The sequence below is a fragment of the Pezoporus flaviventris genome, unplaced genomic scaffold (assembly GCF_033815535.1).
Source record: "Pezoporus flaviventris isolate CSIRO_AGI_PZ_B2104156 unplaced genomic scaffold, CSIRO_AGI_Pfla_v1 ptg000003l, whole genome shotgun sequence".
Taxonomy (NCBI): domain Eukaryota; kingdom Metazoa; phylum Chordata; class Aves; order Psittaciformes; family Psittacidae; genus Pezoporus; species Pezoporus flaviventris.
Genome location: NW_026892551.1, coordinates 9467315 through 9489857, shown reverse-complemented (window position 1 = coordinate 9489857; position 22543 = coordinate 9467315). Strand labels below are relative to the sequence as shown.

At 35.9% G+C, this 22543-nt stretch overlaps 1 protein-coding gene across 1 annotated transcript in view; it reads left to right on the top strand.

Annotated features, from left to right (window-relative positions):
* The first annotated feature begins 749 nt into the window (after positions 1 to 749).
* The window catches only part of UCHL3 (ubiquitin C-terminal hydrolase L3), a 32495-nt gene continuing 10701 nt past the window's right edge, over positions 750 to 22543 (top strand). Inside the window, exons 1-4 of the mRNA XM_061445263.1 lie at positions 750 to 878; positions 4043 to 4199; positions 4599 to 4684; positions 5769 to 5816. Coding sequence (XP_061301247.1) covers positions 804 to 878; positions 4043 to 4199; positions 4599 to 4684; positions 5769 to 5816 — 366 coding nt within the window. The 5' untranslated portion in view covers positions 750 to 803. The remainder of the gene's footprint in view (positions 879 to 4042; positions 4200 to 4598; positions 4685 to 5768; positions 5817 to 22543) is intronic.

The following is a 22543-nucleotide window of genomic DNA, read 5'->3' as shown; positions in this document are numbered from 1 at the left end:
AGGAATGCCTTACCCTAGACCAAAGGTCAACCAAGGCTCTGTCCAGCCCAGCTTTGAGTGCTGCAAGGGATGGAGCATTTACCACTTTTTTGCACAACCTGTTCCAGTGCGTCACCACCCTCACAATAAAGAAATTCTTCCTTATATCAAACCTGAACTTCCCCTGCTTAAGCTAAAACCCATTACCCCTTGTTCTGTTGCTACAATCCCTGATGAAGAGTCCCTCTCAGGTATCTTTGTAGGCATAGCTATAGTATAGGAAACATAATCGGACAGCTTTTGTCTTAGACGCCATTCAGAAGTTCTAACAAGGCAAATGACAATTACTTGAAGATTCGAGATCATTGTATGGTACTTAACCTTTGTCTACTTCAAAATGTGTTGCTCTATCACAGTTTGAAAGGATTGTTGTTTTTTTTTTTCTTTTTTGAAAGAACATCTTAAAAGGTGCACCTACTAAAATACATATCTTGTGTCTCTCTGCTCAAAAGGCCAGAGAAGATCATAATTTTTTTGAGTTGCTGAAAACTAGCATTTATAAATAAACCATGGGGATTTTGTGTGGCTTTTTTGCACTACAGTTTATTCACTTGTGTTTATTAAAATTTGAACCTTGTTTATTCTCCTTAAATTTTTGAAAGTATGGGTTGTTGCAGTGTATTATATATTATAAATACTCTGTTATGCTTCTAAAAAGATAAGTATATGAGGCTACTCATTTAATATTATCCTATTTTTTTCTTTTGCAGTTTCTCAAACAGTTAGGTATACATCCTGACTGGCAATTTGTAGATGTTTATGGTATGGAACCAGAACTGCTTAGTATGGTGCCAAGACCTGTCTGTGCAGTGCTACTTCTCTTTCCAATAACAGAAAAGGTAAATGTTTGTTTACTAATCAGCTAATCACTTCTGTTGTAAATGAAATGGACATGAACAGTTCAAATCTTATACTTTTGGTATCATAATAGAATCAAGATGAGACTCAAACTTTATTCAAGAGACTTCTTAATTAAAAACAACAAAATGCTTCCTTTAGAACCTTCTTTTGATAATCTTGCATGTATGTTTCCAATTTCTTTTCAAGTTGGAGTGGGAAAAGCTGATATAGAAGCACAGAGAAATGTGTTTCAGGTTTCTGTTACAGTCAGTTGAAGACTATTTTTTGCTAAATATGCACTGTGAAATGGCTCAGTTTGGCTACTTATAGCAGAAAGCTACAATAGCATAGGCAAAATAAGAGGGAGGATGTAACTAGCTATATCAAATGCAACTGTGTTTTGAGGTTTTGTACTGTTGCACTGACCAAACGTCAATTCACTTTCAGTTCAGTCATCATTACCAATATGGCTTTTGCTTCTTGGGCACATGGGGCATATTTCTAAGATGAAAGAGAATTCTCCCCTCCCTTCCTCCTCTATGTTAAATTTTGAAATACTTGATTTAGGTAGATCAAGTCTGTTTATTTTGTCTTCTCGTATGCTTCTGCAAAGAGAAGACATCCATCTTGCGTATCTTCTTCAAGTATTACATAGGTTGAAATACATGATTTATATTGAAATTCCAGTTTATAAAACTCTTAACATGATTGTAATAAGGTCTTCCAAAGAAGTGAAACTGCTCAAACTTCTTCCTTTGAATATATATCTCAGAAAGACTTTATGGCTTATAAGGACAAAGCAGTTAGCCATTAAAGCTTAACTTCTGTAACAGACCCCATTTAAATAGGGAGAAGAGTGACTCTTGCTCTTTACGTCCTGTGAGGTTTTGCATTCTCAGTTTCTCCAAAACAGCAGGCAGTCCCTTTCAGGCTTGATTTCAGCCACCTTGATAGTTTTAAATTTAAGCAAACTCTTAACTGTCCTCACCTGTGCTCAGGAAATTTAATTTCTGTCACCTTTAAGGTGGTGGTTTGTGTGCTGTGGTTTCTGTCTGGCTTCTTGAGGTACAGGTCTGAGGTCCTTCTGTGGCTGTCATTTTTCTCTTGCTTTGCTGCCTTGCAAACTTCCTTTCTTGGATCATACCATGGGATCATCATCCCACTGGAAAGAGCAACCATCCTCTTGTTCCAGAGGGTGTATCTGATTTCATCAAGAGGCGTATGTCAAAGAGAAACAGAAAACCAACATATGCTCTGTTGTGTTAGTCAGTCAAATTTGACCACCAGCCAAATTTTTGAGGTTTTCTCCAGCAAGAGAATCTAGCAGAGACATAAAGGACATGTGTCTCTATCAACTGTGCAGCCTGAGTGTGTGAAGGCCAGATCTTTAATGTGAAGTCCCAGTGTTCTGAAGCTTTTGTTGTTCAGTATGAACTCCACAAGACACTATCTAGGGCATTATTTTATTTATGGAGTATTTTTTCCCTCCTCAGTCTCTCTTTCAATATAACCAGTATATTCTGCTCTTATTTAATTATTATTTGTTTTTCTTGGCTGTATCTACTTTTATAAAAGTGTGTCTCAATTAATTTTGTTGCCCTTATGAATACTTTTCTATCATGTCTTTGTTGGTCTGTCTAGAAGTTCATTTTTTTCCATGATTCTTATAAATCAATTTGCTTAAACTTGCATTTAGGGCAAAATACTCTTCTTAGCATACGGATGGTCTTAGGGTTACTGTGTAGTTTAAAGGTCAATGACTTTCATAGTCTATATTGTAGGTGAATGCTGTGAGTGTTGAGCATTTTGGGCGTTGTCCAATATATGCATGTATGATGGGATAGTTTGGGTTAGGAGGGACCTCTTGAGGTGATCTGCTCCAATCCTTGCTCAAAAATGTATTTTCAGTATTCTCAACATTTACATATTTATTTTTTGCCGTGGGGTTTATTTTTGTTGGTAGGGAGTAAATGGCAGCTATATTGTGTATATTGTTTACAGTCTCTAAACTTTGGTTTAATTTCATAGACATCAGAATTTTTTTTCTCAGTTAAGGCTGTTTAATTTGTAGTTAAGTGCTGTCAAATTAAAATGCTTTGTAAGTGCTCTTACTATTCCTTAGACCTTTCAGGCCAGCTGCAAGCATGGAATCATGACACTGGAAAAATTTCTTGCTTCTCTTTGTCACTGATGGTACACAAAGTCTGAGAAAAAAATTCTCATGGGTTTTCAGGGGGAGTTCCTTGATAACAATTCGAATTCATGGTTAGCTTTTGTCATGCTTCTGTAAAAAGCATATCTGCTTCAATATTTTTATTGTCTCCAGAAGTACCTAGTAAAAGGTAAAGGAGGAAGAAAGAACAACCCTGGCTGGAATATTTGCAGTTTTCTTTTTTCTTTTTTTTTTTTTTTTCCTCCTGTTTGAGATGAAAGTCTTTTAAATAATAACAAAAAACGAGCAAGCAAAAAAAACCAAAACTGCCCCTCTCCCAAGAACCACAAATCAACAGAACCATAATCAACAAAAAACCCCACAAAACCAACACACTGTTGTACAGTAGAACAGATTTAAGTCAATTATGATCTTTACAAAACAAGTACTTTATATTGTTCAAAGTAAATTCTTTTACTAAGAACAGAAACATTCACTTTATGAATGTGGCTTTCAAGGGGCCTGTTTTGGGGCCTTGAGCTTTACATAAATTTTATTTTATATTCCTGGAAAAAATGAAATGTAAAAATGGAATTTGTAAGAGTGCTTCATGCTGATTAAACACCTGAAGTATTATGGTTTGCTAGTACTTTGAGACCTCTGTCCTTAAAAGCTTTTTGTTGGATTGAAGAGAGGCAGTGACAAGTGCTCAGATCAAAGAAATAGTTTGAACTTTTTTGAAATCATGCTAGAGAACAAGTGTTAAAAATGATATTTCAAGTGTGACTTGGTTTTGGCTAGTGACAAGGCACTGGTTTGAGAAACAGTATAGAGCTGTTCAGTTGAGTAAGTTTACATAAACTTGTTAGACCACATGTTAAGTGTTTCAAGTTACAGGTTGAGTTTTGGTTTTATTAGTTAGCTGGTGCTTTGTTTAATTTATTTTTGCTTGAATAATGTAGCCAGTATCTATTTGCACTATTTGTGAAATGTCTGTAACTCTCCTTCTAGTATGAAACCTTCAGAACAGAAGAAGAAGAGAGAATAAAAGCTAAGGGCCAAGATGTCAAATCATCAGTGTATTTCATGAAGCAGACCATTAACAACGCTTGTGGAACAATTGGGCTAATTCATGCTATTGCAAACAACAGAGATAAAATGAATTTTGGTAAGTTTGAGTTGGGGATTGTTAGTTGGTTGGGATTTTTTTTCTCGGCTGGCTTTTCCCTTTTTTTTCTGTTACCTGTGGGGGGGCATGGAAGGAAGGATACATTTTGTACTGTTTTATCTGAATATAACCATTCAAAAAGGACAATCTCTGTTTAAGGAGCATTTCTCCCTATAATTATAAAACCAGTATTTCATGCTAATCCACAAACTAAAGCACTCAAAAAATTGCAAACTGCAGCTGGTAGCAATTCCTCATGCAGTCAGCCTTCAGGGTCTTAAAGATACAATGTAATTCTGTCTTGTCTTCTTTTGTTGGATATAAGCATTCTGTAAACTTTGAATGAAGTTGGAGTTAAAGCATGACTCATAATTATGTCCTTCTCTTTTTTTTTTTAAGAAACCAATTCTTCACTGAAAAAGTTCCTAGAAGATTCATTATCTATGACTCCTGAAGAGAGGGCCAAATATCTAGAAACTTACGAAGTTAGTATCATGTGTTTTTACTTTTATTTAAAATGGTGTAAGAACTACTTGCATTAGCAGATACTGTCCTTAGGACTTGATCCAGTGAAGCACTCTAACAATTCGTTTTTACATGTGAGCTTCTGATCAGTTGCTACAAAGCAAGCCCTGCTTTGGTAGTTTATAGTGTTCCTGCCTGCCCGTAGCTCAGTCAGCAGAATGGATTTTGTCAATGTTCCTCATCTATATTAATTCATTGGCTTAGTTTAAAATTACTTTGAAATGGATGAGAAATGTATGCATAACCTTTTGGAGGTTCAGGATGCAGTTTAATGGTCAGTTTAAGCTGATACGGAGCTGAAAGGACGGTCCTTCTGCTGCCTCCCTTCGTTTGTACCTTCTAGTCATTTCCCTTTGGCTATAGCTATTTGGGGCACACAAAGAGCTGATGTGGCTGAAATACAATCTCTTTCCCCCACCACCCTAGTTAGATGATCTAGCTGGTAGTGTGGTTAGCCAGATCATTAGTGCTGTTTGAAAGGATGTGGCAGAAATATCTGGTCAGTAGTGGAAGGGGAGAATGCTGGTGTTGCTGCTGATGGTAATGATGATCCTCTCTCAAAATGAAAATCTTAATGATTTTCTAGTCTGAGTTCCATTTAAGCTTACTGTGAAGCGCTCAGGAATATGGATGTTACCATGTGGTTGAGTGAAGTAATAACAAAAAACAGAAACAACAGAGGTTTGGTGACATCTTCTGTAGAAATGTTGGGACACAAGATGTCTAATCAAAGCATCTGCCTCAAGTATTTTGTTTGCTCAAGAAGTAATACATACCAAAACCACTTGCCTATAATAATTTCTGTGTGTAAAAGTGCCATTACAAACTGTATTTGATTTGAATAGACTGTAATGAAAATGAAATATTAGTCTTCTGAGATCCTTGGAAGTCGAGTTTCTTTGTTTATTAAATTATTATTTATTATAAGAACTGAAAAAAAATAGTTACATCTATGGTATTTGATCAAATGAAGGGTGTACGGTGATTCTTAAACCACTGAAAGTTTCTCATTTAAAGTCTGATTGAAATATATTTTAATTTTAGGCTATTCGTGTCACTCATGAATCCAGTGCCCATGAAGGTCAGACTGAGGTATTCATTTTTTAAAGAAATCTTTGTTAATAACCACTTTAAGTTCAATATAATTGAAATGAAAATAATCTTGTATTAAAGGTTTACACTGAAATGGAGCTCATTGCTTAGTTTGCAGTATTGTGTCATTAGTCAAAAAGGAGGGCACAAAATCAAATGGCATAGTTGGGGGAGAAACCAAACTTTAAGCTTGCTTATATGTTTTGTTTGGTTTTTTTGGTTTGGGGTTTGTGTGTTTTGGGATATTTCTTAAGATTTTACCTAACATGGATGAGCTTTTCAGCCTTCATTTCAAACAGCCAGTAATATTATTTTTAATGAAAGCTGAGGTTTTGGTATGGCAAATCTGTAGGTAGGACTAAGATCCATAGTAACCATACAAGGGGAACAAATGTTTTCTGAGGGTCTGAAAAGTTTTTCTTAAGGAAAAGAGATAGTACAATACTTGGTGTGCCACTGTGTGTGTGCTGTTTGTATACAAATACTAATTCAGATAAATTCTCGCTAATACATATCTTTATAAGCTTTTATCCTCCAACAGACTGGGGGATAAAAACCCCCAAGCCCCACAACACAACAAAAAAAAAAATCCCAGAAACAATGAAAAAAATGTAGAATAAATATAAACTTTACAGTCAGTATTGTTCTGCTTCAGTCATGCTAAGGCAGGTTTCCATCTTTCTGGTTCAGATTTCAGTATTTGTTCCAAAAAAAGAAAACTTACTAGATTTTGTTTGCAGTGCTTTGTTTGACAAAGAGAGGAGCCCTCCTCTGTTTGCCTGAGACTCCAGTGGCTCATCTGCTTTCTTTTTTTTTTTTTTTGTGGAGTACAGTAAGTGAGATTTTCTTTTTTCATGTGTCTTGTGCAGCGTTTTCTAAACAATGCAGGAAAAAGCAAAGCAATCCTTTCTGTTCAGTCTTGCCGCACCATCATGAAATGAAAAATTGTTTTAACCATTTCTGTTACAAATACTCCACTTTGTGTGTGATGTTTTCTTTAAAAAAAAAACACCACTCTTTTTAACTCTTTCTCCAAATTAATCAAAGGTTCTTCATTTCAAGAAGAAACTTCAGAAGAAATTCTTACTTCTCTTCCTTTTCTAAGGGAGAGACTCAAGAAGAAAATCTGGTCTGTTTTCTCTATAAATGAGTCCTTTTCTAGCTATTCTTAGCAAGCTCATTAAGAGGGAGGCAATGGAGATTATTCCCACAAGTTGCTGAAGACTGAATCTCTTCCTGAGATCTTTGTGAACAGGAAAAGCTTCTTTAGTTATTTTGATGTACTGTGACATTCATCCATGGAATGGTTTGTGTATGGGTTCCTTTGGCAGAAATTATGGAATGACTGGGAAGAGAAATGCAAGGACTTTGTAGTTCTTTAGAGTCTTCATAAAGATTCAGGAAGCATCTAAGTGGTGAAGGGACAGTTAACTTCTTGAACTTCCACAAATTAATTTGTTTCCTGATCAAGATAACCACAATGCAAAAGACTAATAATTGTGTGGAAAGGTGAAGACTTTTTTTTTTTTTCATGATAAAAATTTACAAGATTGTTTTAGCAACCATGTCTAAACACAAATATTGAGTAGGTAGTTTTCCTGCCAGGCATTTATTATTCCATTTTGCATAGTTGAATCTGAAAGTAATTCAATATGGATATTCCTTAGACTGGTAAAATAACTTTTTCCTGTCTTTCTGTTTCCAAATTTCAAATAGTACAACCACTGAATACATGTCCTAGGAATAGTTCTGAGCGATGAAAACAAGGAGGGAAGAAACAAACAAGTTATCTCACTGGAATATCTAATTGCATGAAGATTCCGTCCTACCACACTGTGGTTAAATTGACATCGAGGCCTCCCCTTTCATCTGTATAGGAGGAATTGCTTTACTTTAGAGTTCTTCTTAAGCAAAACAATCTGAAATGTGAATATGCTGGGAAGTGTATTTGACTCCTAGTCTTGTTCTTTCTAATGGTGCACTTTAAATGTTGCTGTACACTTCGTCATGTAGTGGTAGAGGGATTGATGAACAGCATGCCCTTGAAGATGCTGAGGTCAGCACATGCAGGTCATGCAAAGATGTTAACTTGTCCTGCAGGGTAAGTTGATAATTTCTAGTACTTTTGGTGCGAGAGATAAGAGAATCCCATTCCTCCTGCATACTCATTACTGCTAGGGTTACTTTCCTGAGAATTCTGATTTCCTGTCAGACCTGGAAAAGAAAGTGTTTGACCTTCTATGACTCTATTGGGTTTTTGTCCTCTCCCTTCATCTGTGACTCCTCTCCCCCCAGAGCAGCAGGGCATTTTGCATAGAAATCTTTCCTTTTCTGTTTTTTTTTTTATGTAGTTGCTTAATGATAGTAAGTGCTGTATCTATGTGAGCAAAAAGTCCTCTTACAGAATTAAAGATTAAGAAAATGTTCAGCCTACTCTTTTAGGATGATTAACTTGGCTTGTGGGCTTCCTAAGGATAGCCTGCTGTGTGGATAGTTCTGTCCCTTGGGTAGGTATTGCATAGTCCTGTCCACTCGAAATCTTCTGAAAATGTTGCTTAAGCTCAACTGTTAGAGTAACTTCCAAAAGCGGAATGTATGGCAGTCAGCTTTGCTGATTTGGCTAAGAAACTTTAACTGCTTTCAAGAATTTATTTTTTCTTTCCAACATGCAAAACACGCCATCAGACCACCAAGGTAAAAGTAAAATCTTGTGGAATTTTGGGATGTAGAAGGTTTAGAAATAGCAAAGAATGCAGAGAGTTCTGATACCTTTTTTTCTTCTTGGCTGTCATTTCTCAGATATCTGAGGGTTCAGCCTTCAGTGCTTCTAAGTAAAGCCCTTATTGGTTGATTGTTCCTGGCAGTTTCGCTAAGTCGTCTCTTTTTTTTTTTTTTTTTAATCATCTCAGGGATACTTGATTTGTGTAATATGGTAGTGGATTTTCTGCTTTTGTTCTGTTCCATGTGTGTGAGTATTTCAAACCTCAAAATAAAGCAGGTTTATCTAGAAATAAAAGGTTAGAGGTAATACAGTAAAGCAATGCTATCTTTCTGGTATCTCTGTATTTCATCTTTTTGTCTTGTCTGGTTTGTAGGATTTGTTTCTATTTTAGGATAATCTGTAATAAGTTTTTTAATTATGTTTTGAAAAAGAGTTATATTTAAAAATATTTAACAGGGTATTTATGTAACTTTAATATTTGTGGACTGCTAGATTCTACATTTCAGTTAGTGATTGCTGGAAGAGAAGAGCTACAGTGATCAGTTTGCTTCTGGGATTTATCGTTAATATACAGTCTATTTAGATGGAGCATTAAGATGAATTGCTAAGAAAAGGGGTTAAAGCAGAGAGCTGTAGAGTGTCCTGCCTTGATGGGTGCTTTAACAGCCTTCCTAAATTTTATAGCTGCAATTAACTTACCTAGTTTCAAAAAGCAAAACAGCTCACACCCCACAAAAAAATCCCAACCCAAATCCCCTTTTATGGGCCATCTACAGACTGGATTTAACTGAGTATTTTGGGGAGATTTTTTTTGTAGTAAATTATGTGAGGTTTTTAATGAAGTTTACTGAATTTTTATTAAATTACTTAAATATTTTCTTAAAAATAGAGAAAGTTTGGGTTTTTTTTCACCCAAAGAGACTGAATTTTAGGAACAGTTAAGCAGTTTTAATTTTGCTAATTCATTTCAGGTTTGCAAATTAAAAGGATTATAAATTTGGGCTTCTGCTACAGGCAGATTTTGGGCCAGGTTTGTTTAAGTTTATATGTTAAGATTTACAGATTCTGTGGCTCCGTTTAAAATTAGTTTCATATCAAGCGATAAGATCTGGGAATAATTCCACTGAAGTGTGGTGTTAGTTTCAAGGGTGGGTTGATGCTGGTCCTATGCTTGATTATCATAATGAGGGCAATTAATCTAAGACTCTTGTAGCAGTCTTTCTGTTAAATTTCATGCTGCTAAAGCGTACGCTTTCTCAAGTGACAGGTATTTCATATCCAAAGTTGCCAAAAAAAGGGTCTAGATCTTTACAATAAAGCTTTGTGGATCCAGCTTGCTCTCCTTACCGTGTGATAGCTCATGAAAGGCAGCTATTGCTAAGACTAGAATAGTTGTCAGCTCCTCAAGGCCCTCTTTATTTCGTAGCACTGTTTCATGTAGGTTCATGTTTTTGGTGTTTGTTTGTTTTTTTTTGTTTTTTGTTTTTAATTTTTACTTTATTTTATTTCTATCTTAGGTTGCTTTCTATCAGAACAATCATAGTAACTGTTCTCAAGTAACAGATCAAAAAATCTGAGGGTTGAGTTTTCTGAAAACAGGAAAAATATCATTACATGAGAGACTTTTAGGCCTAGAGTTTTTTGCAAAGCAGGTAGCCCTTTTGAATTTGAAGTTGTGGAAGAAACTTATTTTGCATCCTGCCTACCAATTTTCATTAATTATAAAAAGTTACTGTATTTCTTGAAAGAGTTGGAAAGGAAGAAAATGCAAAGGCACAGTTGTTATAGAAATAAAGCAGAAATTGGTAGAAATTGTTTAACTCAGTTAAGCACTGATATGCTTTGATATCTTGAGGGAAGTTATTCCAGTTAGAAAATATTATCTGTACTGATTCTTGAAATAAATGACCTTTTTAGTATGTGACTATAATAATGTGAGTAGCAAGAGTTTTGCTCTGCTCTTGTATTACTGACATCTGTATTCACTGCTTTGCAACTATGCTTTATTATAGCTCAATTCTACAGTAAGGAAAATGGAGAGCTATACCGTATTAGTCTTTAAAAAAGTACTTTATTGGCCTTTAGTCAAGGAATTAGATCTAGAGAATAACCTGTATTCAATTTCTGCATTTCTAATGGCTTTGACATGCGTAAGTCTTGCTCAAGTACAATCCTGGTAATAGTATCTGAAGTTTTAGCCAGGTGTATGTGTGTGTCTGTGGTTGTTGAAATCATTCTGAATTGTCACACTATCTACACCACTATCTACACACTATCTACACTGCTTCTGTCTTCCATCAGCTTCCCAAACAGCTTCCTGAAACTGTTCATCTTGTATGCTTGTAGGAGCTATTGGTGGCGCAGAACTGTTAGGAGCACACTCCTGCAAAGAGAGGGGAAGGCTTAGCAGACTATAGTTAGATCAGCTTTTGCTTCTGTGCACAGCAAATACTCAAAATAGTTGTGGTGCTAAGTAATTGGCAGGCTGTTTGTACAACATCAAGATACTGCTAACTGCTGACAAATGGCTTTCTGTATCACTTTTTGTTATAAAGTTCAAATGATAGAGTGAACTTTTTATTATATCTTGTGGTACTTGCGGCATATGGAACCGCTTTTGTGTTAGTGGTTAAAATTTTTTTGGACGGGAGTTTTAGCATGGTTTATGCATTACTGCTTAGCAGAATATGATTTATGGTCTTTGGGAAGTTGATTTCTTTTAAATGTTACAACACAGCTCAAAATAATGTTTCAATCAAGCAAATAAATATAAATGAAATGGCCACTTGAAATACCTGTGTTAAATGTTGGTTAGAGGAATAATAAGAGTTTGATTGTGTTCATGGCCTAAATTTGCAGGAGAAAATTAGGAGTTCTCAAATTCCTGGTTTTCCTTTCTTGTCCTTAGAGGCTATTGAGACTGTGCAACTAAAGGAAGTTTAACCTACAGTATTTCAGTTACTGGTTACTATGGAAGAGAGAACTGCAATATAAAGTAAATCGACTATTTCAGGGAGCACAGAGAATACTGCCTTGGGTTCTGTAACTCCTGTTTGTTTTTTTTTTGTTTATTTGGTTTGGGTTGTTTGGGATCTTTTTTTAATACACTTCATACGTCTATTTACCAACTGACAGCTTTGACTACTAGAACTAAATGTTGAGCTAAATGAGGCTCAGAACTGAGCAGACTGAGGTGCTGCATCTGAGCTGCCACTTAAATTGAAATAACATTCTTGCACCTCATTAGACCTCTGTCAAAAATATTCATGGTGGAAAAATTAGCCTTTGAAAATCAAAATTGGTGTTTGACAGTATAAAAGTCACAAGAAAGAACTGGTCTCAGATGTTCACAAAAACGTGAAGTACTTGTGCGCATCAGTATGTTTACTTAGATAAACTTTTTGTTCACAAGTATTATCAGGAATATTATTAACATGGATTGAACTTGGCAGCCACTAAAAAAGCTACCACAGCTTGATTCCTTCCTTAACTCAAACCATAACTGCAAACTCTAGTCTGTAAACTTGTTTAGTGTGTCTTGAGAACTGTAATCTTCCTTGGAATGCACCAAGTTAGACTTTGATCACAGTAACAGTCGTTAACATTGGCAAGAACTTAGAGTCAGTGCACTCTGTTCTCAACTGCTATAAAACTTGAACTTTCAAAGATCTCTGCTTCCCTGGGGCATTACAATTTATTGTTAGAGAAGAAGCATAAAGGAGCTTCCTTTTCACTCCTGCCAAGAACATATGGTGGGATTTTTTTTTTTTTCTAAAACATCCCATATTCATCAGTGTTTCTTCTGAATAACCCATAGTCTTGTAAAGAAACATTTGCATCTCGGAAGAATATCAAATCAGTTATATAACTGTTTCTGATTTTTGTTTAGCTTAGCATTACAGAACAAGAATGTAATCTGTCCTCTAAAGGCAATGAAGTTGCCTAAAAATGTTAGCTTTAGCTTTTTCTCTTTTACAGCCTACACATTAGAAGTATAAAAATGGACTTACTAGAATTATGTGAAGCGTTTTGGAAATGATACTAGATTAGTTTTTAACTCATTGCATTACTATGTTATTTAACGCATCAGGGTTTGATACATGCATCAATCTGATTTATAAGCAGTTTTACTGAGCAAATAACTAATAAGGTATTAATACAGTGTTTCTCTGAATTGTTATTCTGGGTCTTATGCTTTACTGTAAAATCTGTATGAAGTAACTCTGATTCCTAGGATGCAATGTAACTATAGAGGATATTCGCACCCATAAAGCAGCCCATGAATTTAAATAACAAGTATATAAGAAATAAAAAGTGAAAGGAACAAAACGTTTCTGCAGTTTTGCATCCAACATCTCTACCAACCAACTGCCATAAGTTTTGGGTTTGGTTTGTGGGGTTTTGGTTGTTTGTTTTTTTTTTTTGGTTGTTTTTTTTTTGTTGTTGTTTTTTTAGGTGTTTTTTGTTTTTGTTGTTTTGCATCTCTCCAGTCTGTAACACCTCTAGTGCTGTGTTTGCACTATTTGTGTAAGAGACTGCAGGCAGCAGGCTGTAACCATCTGTTTGCTGACAGGAATTTTAGCAGGCTGAGTGTGACAGGCGATGGTTGACTTCACACTCAACCCCCTTTCCTCAGGCAGAAGAGAATCTGATTTGGCTCTCTGTTTTATTCTTTAACCAACCACTAATTTGGGAGAATAAAAATTATAAGAACTTAGAATCCTTAGGACTGCCCCAACATTTTAGCACTATGGCTGGAGGTAGACAGTGGGCTAAAACTACTTGGAGCATTGATGTTCCATCAACAGACTTTGCTCAAGGAAGCATTCTAAAAATATACACTCAGAGTGATTTTGAGTTGGAAAGGACCTTAACATCATCTAGTTCCAACCCACTTGCCATGGACAGGGACGCCTCCCACTAAATTGGATATGCAACAGTGCTGTTCATTTATTCAAGGAAAACAAACCTTGCAGAGGGAAAACTGTTTAGAAAAAATCCAGTTAATTTAGGTTTTGGAGAGCTCCCTAACCTTTGGAACTTTTTTTTTTTTTTTTTTGTAATTTCACTAATCTTTGATCACAGAAGTCACCATTGTGATAATCTAGCTTGACTTTTGCCTAACATAGCCCATAGAACTGAAGTTTAGGTCTTCATAGAGAGAGAAGTTATCACGAATTTTGATAAGATTTCTTTTTTCCCCTTTTTTTTTTTTTTGGGTACTCTGATCTCACCATTTTTCTCATCCTAAGCTCTGTCTTTACCCATTATGTCTAGCAAAGTAATAATCTTGGGATACTGTCTGTTCTTAATCATGGTTTAAACTGACATGGAGAATACTGTAAAGCTTTTCTTTTTACCAGCTGCTGAAACACTGATCAGACTTAATGGTGCAGCAGTTGAATGGCTAGCAGATGTAGCCCAGTTCAGTTTAAAAACTGTAGTCTCTGTTTCAATACATATTAATGCTGATAATTGTATTGTTGACAAAAGTTGCTGTGTGAGGAGTGGAGTTTATGAACCTTAACTTCCTAAGAATGTGCATGTTGTGCAGACTTTTGTTGCATGTAAGGAAGTTCTGGGTAGGAACAAGGCTTTTCTTGCAGTTGAAATGTCTCATTGGTGTGAATTCTGGGGTGTTGGAGATGAGCTCCTGAAGCATCTTCAGCCTCTGTGGAATACTTCCTTTATCTGGCTGCTTATCTTTGTAGAAGAGCTTGAAGGAACTTAGTGTGTCTCAAGATTTCACCACCACCACCACCACCAAAACAGGCTTCAAATGCTGTTAAAAGATTAAAACACTTGTGAAGGAAGGAGGGAATTTTCTCAGACCATTTGATGCGTAGATTTAAGTTGCCTGTGAAAAAAACTGCTAAGGGTAATGACTTCTAAGGAAGAAAAACACTGTTACACTTCGAACTGTAATACAGACCCTTTAAAACACTATTGAATTCAATAATGAGCAATTACTTCAGCACAACAAAAAAAGCCTCAAAAGGTGGCGGGGAAAAATGATACATATCAAGTACATTCTCTCTGATTATAATCTTAATAACTTACTGCTTATTTGTCTGGAAAAGTTGCACTTTTTATTGTCACTTCAATCCTCCCCCATCTCTGCTACAGGGCTTACTGTATGGGAAGTGTATAATGAGGCCACAAACACTTTGTTGGGAGGAGTTACTGCACACTCACGGATGACTCAACTGACCAGCTGCAGAATATGTGGCAGGGCCTCTAGTCCCAGTACTGGGCATATGAAACAAAGTCATACCTAAAAGTATTGTATCTCCTTCCTGTTTCCCAAGTTTCCAGTGGTGTTGGTGTACAGTTAAAGCTCATTTGATCTCTGTCCCATTCCAACTGGCATTTCTTTCTACACAGTGACACAAGCTCAAAATGGAGAAAAGAAGAAAGCAGCAGTCCCAGCATAGTTTGTCAGCTGATAGACAGGGAAGCTTCCTTCGAAGAAAGAACATGGGCTTGAACTTTCCATTGAAAAAAGTTCTGAACTTGAGCTTCCAGATAGATGAATTTTTGTAACCACTAGCAAGTTAATCTAATGAATATTTCATCTTTGGAAAAAATGGCCATGCAGTACCAGACACCGCTTTGTCCTGTCAGGTGTTCAATGCATTAGACGTGGACTAAGGTACTTCGCTGTATTGGGTTCCCCAGACAAGATAAGCAGACAGATCACTGTTTTTAGAACCTGACAGGTTTTGGCATGAGCCAAATCATGAGCTACTCGGCACAATCAAACTTCTGCACTTTTAGATATGCTGAAAAGTACAGCTCTTGGTGCCTATCAAACTTTATAGGTGTTTCTTTTATATCTTAGACTTAAATGGCTCTAGGCCTTAATAATAGCTACATATAGGATTGAGTTTTAGATTGGGGCAGATAATAATTGCTTGAACATATTTTTGGACCTACTCCATGAATCTTTTAGCTTGTTTATAAAGTATTTTTTGCATTACAAACCATAAACGTAATGTGCTTGCTGGTTTATAGGACAATAATACTTGACTCTATTTCAGGGATTTTGTTTTACCACTTCAGATACTTGACCTGCTGCAATTTTCCGCACAGAAATAAGTTCCTCTGATCTTTTCTTCTTGTGAAGTTAGTCCATTTCTCTCTTCTCTGCAGTTTCTAGTTGTTAATAAGTCTTGCTTAAATAATTCTCAAGTCTCTCATGATTTGTCTTCCACATTTTTAACTAAATGTGAAATGTATGACTGTATCCTTTATTTGGAGATGTGTATTCAACATTAATTTCATATTAATATTGGCATGTAATTATGTTTTTTATTTAATATTCAGTTAAAAACTTCAATTGACACAGCTTAATTCATACTTATTATTAAAGCAATGCATGGAATTTTATGGCTATTGATTGCAACCTTGTTAATTAGACATTATCAAGTATTAACTCTGCTTTTCCAGAATTCCTATATACAGTCTGTTTAAATTTCACTCATACAAATATGTATGAGTGAGCAAAAGTGTATTTTCAGTGTGGAGGAAATTTATATTTGTCTTGAATTCACTAGGGGACTTACTAATACAGGAAATAAAAAATAAAGAATTTAATAAATTGAATTTAAAATGGGGACAAATACTGACCTAGAAATACTAAAATATTAGTTGCCTGAAACTGCATTTTAGATTATAAATTCAGTTTTGAGAACTTAAAGTATTTCTGGTCTCATTACATTCACACAGGAGGTGTTTTTAATATATTCTCATTATTTTAGCAATATTAGCCAGAAAACAAGTAAGTGCAATCATTAAGAATGGTAAAAGAATTGTGATAAAAATGGTAACAAAGGTAAAAAAGGCTTTACGAAAATATCTTCCAATATTCTGGTCATCCCTGTACCATCAAAGAAATATTAAATTTGATAATATTCAAAGTCTTATTAATGGCTTTGTAATAATTACATCAGGAAGGTTTTTAAAGACCAGAAGTATACAGTTTAACGGCTTCCAGTCAATGGAATGCATCAAAGCCAGAGTAAATTCCTAATCTCAACAAGTTTTTTAGTTTCAGTATTATAACTATTTCTAAGTAAACAGCTACTATATTGCAGATTCCAGGAAGACCAACAATCTGGTCTGTTCTGACAGCAGCAGCTTACAAAATCGTAAAATATAACGTAGTCTGTCCTGCCTTTTATCGTGAACTGTCTAGTTTGCAAAGCTCTTAAATTTCTGCCCCACAGCAAGTTCTGATTTTAAGCAGCAGTGTTTTACCAGTCATCTTTTGGAATTTTCTTAGGCAAGTTGAGAATAAATTGGTTTTAAAGCCATCTGATACATTATCTGAATGTAAAATGTCTCATTTTAAATTGGTTCTTCAAGTGCAGAATTCGAAAAAAAAAATAAAAATCAGTAGTACAGAAACTGTAATAGCCATTAAACTCTTGAAGCATCTCTGACTCATAGACGTATTGTCATTGCTAAATTCCTCTTTCTTTTATATAGTTACATTTTGGGGTTGGAGGTTTTCTGATTTCGGCCTTTTTTTATGTGGAGCTGCTGAGATTTAGGGATGGATCAGAATGCTTGAAAGTCGGAAGCTAATTGGAAAAATAACAACTGTGGCAAACCTGTGGAAAACTCTATCCTCTGGACAGGTTATGAGACTTGGTAACTTTCCGTGCTTGTTTCTGACCTCTACAGTTTCTACTGTATTTGATGCTTGCTATTCATGAAGAATTTCCATCCCTGTCTTTGTCTTTAAGGTCAACAATATGGGAGCAGAAAGAACCAGTTTCCTACTGGGGGGGGGGGGGGGGGGGGGGAATGAATGAGAAAGAAGATAAATAATACAATGAAAGTAAATGCTTTTGACTGGTACTTATGCATTGATTAAAGATTGAAAATACTTTTTTTCAGAGAAGCTATCTAATGCTCAATTTTTGCAGTCTACTAGAATCATTCCATTGAATGCATAATGTGGGGCATACCTTAAGGAACTGCAATTTCTGTTCTGCTTGCGTAACTTTAATGGATTCACAAGCAGCTGGCAGATCTTAGTAAGTATGTTTGCTAGTGCAGTTCTGCAGGGGTTACTTTGAAGAACTATACTGTTGAACAGCTTATATCAGTGACATGGAGGAAAACATAAAAAATGTACTCCCAAACCTACAGGCAGTGTAAAATGAGCAAGAGATAGTAAAGCACAAGACATGAACACAGGACAGCCTGGGTTCTGAGACCAGATAAAAGCAGTGTAATTAGCACAAAAGATAAAGTTTAGTTCATGACACAAGGTGAGGGCTTCTCTGAAAAACTAAAGATTACATTGGGGGGTTTTATATGTGCGGACAGAGGAAATGAATGGTGGATGATAAGCTGAAGAAGAGCCCCTGGTTTGCCATCATGGCCAGATGAACTAATGTAATCCGTTGATCCATGTTCATATCATCATTAATCAGGACTAAAAAGGTTGCCTTTTCATTTAGCACTGATGTATTTAGTAAACTGTATGAATATGTTATTTACTGTCTCTGTAGCTATAGACAGGATTGATTTGAATTTTGGTTTATTTCAGTAGTAAAAAAAAAAAAAAAAAGTTTGAACGTTTGTTTTTTGTTCTGTGAGTACGTTCTGATCCAAACAAAACATCAACTTGATTGGTCCTGTGGCCTGTGTGGGACAGAAGATCAAAACTAAATCATCACAATGGTCCTTTCTGGTCTTAATATATTTACTGTAACTTTGTCAGCTGCAGCTGAGAGTCATTTTTAATACTTCTGTGGTCTTTCTTCTAATAGTAACAATTTGAATGGTTTAACATAGTCCTACTGCTTCCACGGATACTAAAGGGATCCTGAGTGTTAATGGCAATACTGCCACTGGCCTGCTATTTTAGAAGAATAGGTGAAAAACTTAGGAAGTTGCATACCTCACCACGGTAAGCTTCCCTTTTCCTTTGCTTTCCTTTTATGTTAGACATGGAACAGTAAAGAAAATCTGGGTTCTGTTACAGTAGTTGCTCGGTTCATTTTAAATCCCAGAGTAGCGCCACATGATTTTACTAAATTATCAAAGAACTGTTGCTCATGGTTTTTGTAGCTGTAGACAAAACTGATCACACGCTATTCTCAACTATTCCTTCCATGAGATGATACTTAAATCCCCTCCCTCCACACTTTCCAACAGTCTGTCTCTTGAATGAGTCAATTAATTCATGTTCATATTATAAAGTTCACTGGGTGTGAATAACCTCTAGCTTATCTGGTGATAAACTTCAGATTTGGACCATGTCTTTGGTTATTTTCATTGTTCTTTTATCTTCTCATTCAAACTCCACACATTCTTGATTATTATCTATGTGATTTAATCCGTTAAAGGACAGTATAATAAGCAGTGGATACCTTTGCAGTTGCCTTTTTAGATATGTTACTTCAAGTTTAAGTGGGCTAAGTATGTTCTTTTTTAATGTTTATGTAGTCGTCATCGTCCTCGCTGTCTTCACCACCATCCTCATCGCAGCCTCAGGTTAGCCACAGCAGAACGAAGGCTTCACCATTGTGTCACTCTGCATCCCTCTCCTGGGCCAAACGTAATCATGTAGGTCCTGCAAAGGCTACCAGTCCGTCAATCCGTCTTCGTCGTTGGCGGCCCTTGATACGCCTTCCATCTGTTGGGCTTCATTCTGTTGTAAGTGTAGTCCATCTTCAGTCTTTTCTTACTCTGACACGACTGGCCTTCAGCCATGTAACTTCAATCTTCAAGGCATCATTTTTTGTTGGGGTCTTTTCTCAACCATTCTTAGGCTTTCTTTCTTCCTTTTTCTTTTTTTCTTTATTTTTTTTTCCTTTCCCCCATGTCAGACAGCAAAAGTACGTCACTCCATGCTTTGCTGTCCAGGTATTTTTTTATTCAGTACATGTGCCAAATCATTTTCAAAGCACAGATGAAATTTGCCTTTCATGAAGTGGCTTTTTTAATTTTTGCCATGGGCTCTACATCCAGCCTCTTCTTTTCACCTCATCTTCATGATCTTTCATTTGGATGTGCTAAACCAAGGAGCTTCTAATTCTTTGTCACATGATATTATTTCTTCTGTGTTTGAGACCTGGTTCATGTTCTCATATCCTAAACCTAGTCTCCTTTTCTTTCATTCTAAGTCTTGCTTAATGGTCCCTATATATTTCAGTAAAGATGAAATGTTTCATGTAAGTCCACAGGGCTAGCTTATTTTGTCACTTGGCGTCTGTTCCTTTATCCAGTTTGTAGGCATACATTCTAGTTGAAGATGAAGACGTCCTAATAAGAAAAGCTTGTCATCAAATAGCATACTTAGACTTTTTTCCTTCTTCACTCACAGGGCACAAAGGTATCTTGAAAACATAGAAAAACATTATATGCACACAACAGCCAATATTTCTAAACTGTCCTATGACCACCATCAGAAACACTAAACTGAAAGAGTGGTTTAGTGTGAACTTCATCCTGCTTTTAAGGAGTGATCTCACTTCTAGTACACTCACAAAAAAAAAAATAAATCTTGATACATAGAAGTGGATAGTCTTAAATAAAGTTGGGACAGTGTTTTTCTTTTTATCATTCTTTGGCAATGACGATATTTTACTTGTGTTACTACAAATTCTTATTTGAGTTATGTGGATTTTTTACTGAGGTGAAATAACTATTCTGACTGTGGTCCAACTATTTTCCTTTTTCATACAGAGCTGTCTTTCCAGGTGTGGAAATCTTTCTTAATGTTTTACTGCTATTAAAAATTAGTCCAAATGCTTCCATTCCTTTATAGCTTTTATATTTTTATCCTTATAAGTATCTTAATATGAGACCTTTCCCGGACTCCTTTCTCTTTATGTGAATAATAATTGCTATTATTAAATATCTAGCTCTCTTGTAATCTTTAGAACTAAGGAATGTTCTAGATGTTACCATTTGGAGCTATTTAAATACACTGAGGAGGCATGGAGTTTAGCACTGAGTTAAGTTCTCCTGAACTCATGCTTCCTACCCCTCATTTAGTATTTATGCCATTAACATTGGCAAACTCTGGCATTTTACAGTGGGGTTGTTTTTGTTTAGCAGAACTTGGAAAATTCTCTGTCACTTCTGTAATTTGACGCTGTGATCTTGTTTGAATTTGACCTATATAAGTTTGTTGTTAACAAAAGACTTACTGAGGAGGACTTAAGCTTGCATGTGCCTGCCTAGAACAAAAACATTAATTGACCACGAGTTTACTTCAGTGCTAAATAGATCATGACTTATCCAAGGACGGCCATTACAGCATAATCTGCTGTGAGTATACCAGAAAGCCACTGTTAGTAAGTTGAGGGTTTTATTCAGAAAATTTCTAAAATAACTCCTTGTCCATTAGCAGCAAGCATTTGCTTTGAAAATGTTCAAAAAATTAATTAAAAAATAAGTGGCCTTAGGTACAACTCTTACCTGGCAAAACTGAACCTTACTGCTAAAAATAGTTTTAAATATTACTTGTTAACTCCCCTGAGATCTTTAGTTTCTCCATCTGACAGATGAGATTATAATTCAAAGTCCTATATGCAAAGACTTATCACTTAGTCTGATACAATATAGTCTGATATTTATTGCTAACTAAAATGTTGGGGTTTTTTGTTGTTCACTTTTGTATAACATACCTTTCCAAGAACATTCAAGAACACACAAGCTATATGTAAATTAGTTTAATATGCAGAAAATCACACAGTATTTTTGGCATTAAAGCTCTCTCAGTTGGCTTGCTAATAAACGCTACCTTGTCTTTCAAGTTTTGTCCTGTCAATGCCTGTCAACAAGTATTATTAGTATACCACTGATCGTTCTGTGTACAAAAGATGTGCAAAGAGGCTGAAATAGTCTCGGCATTGTATGAAAATGTTCTAGTATCGCTTTTATTAAGAAATCTATGCACTTAAATTTAAAGGAGGTGGAGAAACATCCTGTATATTTTGTTTAAAATACAGTTGAATTTTCTTGCAATTCTAAATACATTTCTACTGCTTAAACATTGAGAAATAGAAAATAAATTGTTTCAAAACTAAAAGCAAAAGTTTTAGTTATGGGAGACAGTATTTATGCTCCTTAAGTAAACGTACTGTGCCCACTTGAAAACTTCCTTTGACCTTTGTTGGGGAGTTGAGTTTGTCTGGACACTAGATGCCCACCAAGCTGCTCTGTCACTCCTCTCCTCAGCAGGACAGTAAAGAGACTATAAGATGGAAAAAAAACTTGGGAGTCAAGATAAAGGTAGTTTAATACAGCAAAAGCAAAGGTCACATGTGGAAGCAAAGGAAAACAAAAGATTTATTCTTCACTTCCCATCAGCAGCTAATGTCCAGCCATTTCCTGGAAAGTAGGGCTTCAGTACACTTTGTGATTGTATTATGATAAAGACTGCCCCCTTCCTCCCCCTGCCTTCTGTTCGCTTTTATTGCTGAGCAGATATCATACACTATGGAATATCCCTTTGGTCAGTTTGGGTAAGCTGTCCTGCCTGTGTCTTTCCACCCCTCCCAAGATCTTTCCCAAGCCCAGGCTGCTGGGTGAGATGGGGGAATGTTGTAGATACAGCTTGATGCTGTGTGAGTACTGCTAAGTAGTAGTCAACAGTGGTGTGTTATCAACACCTTTCTTGCTACCCATTCAAAGCACAGAGAGAGCTCTTGTGGGGAAAAGCATCTTCATCTCAGCCAGACCCCATACAACTTTTTTATATAATGGGGAAGAAGAGAAAACAAAAAAACCCCAACAACAAAACAAACTGATAAATTGCAGTACAGTAGATGTAGCAAAATTTTAAACTACAGATAACAATGTGCTTGATTACTAATGTTGAATTTTCCTCAGTCCTTGTAATGATCTCTTATTCTTCCAGCTCTTCTCCTCTTTTAGTGTCTCTGCTTGCCTTTGGATCATTTTGCAGGCTTTTATATGTCAAGCTATTCTCCCAATTCTTTTTCCTTTCCTGTGCTTCTCAAATTGGAAAACATGC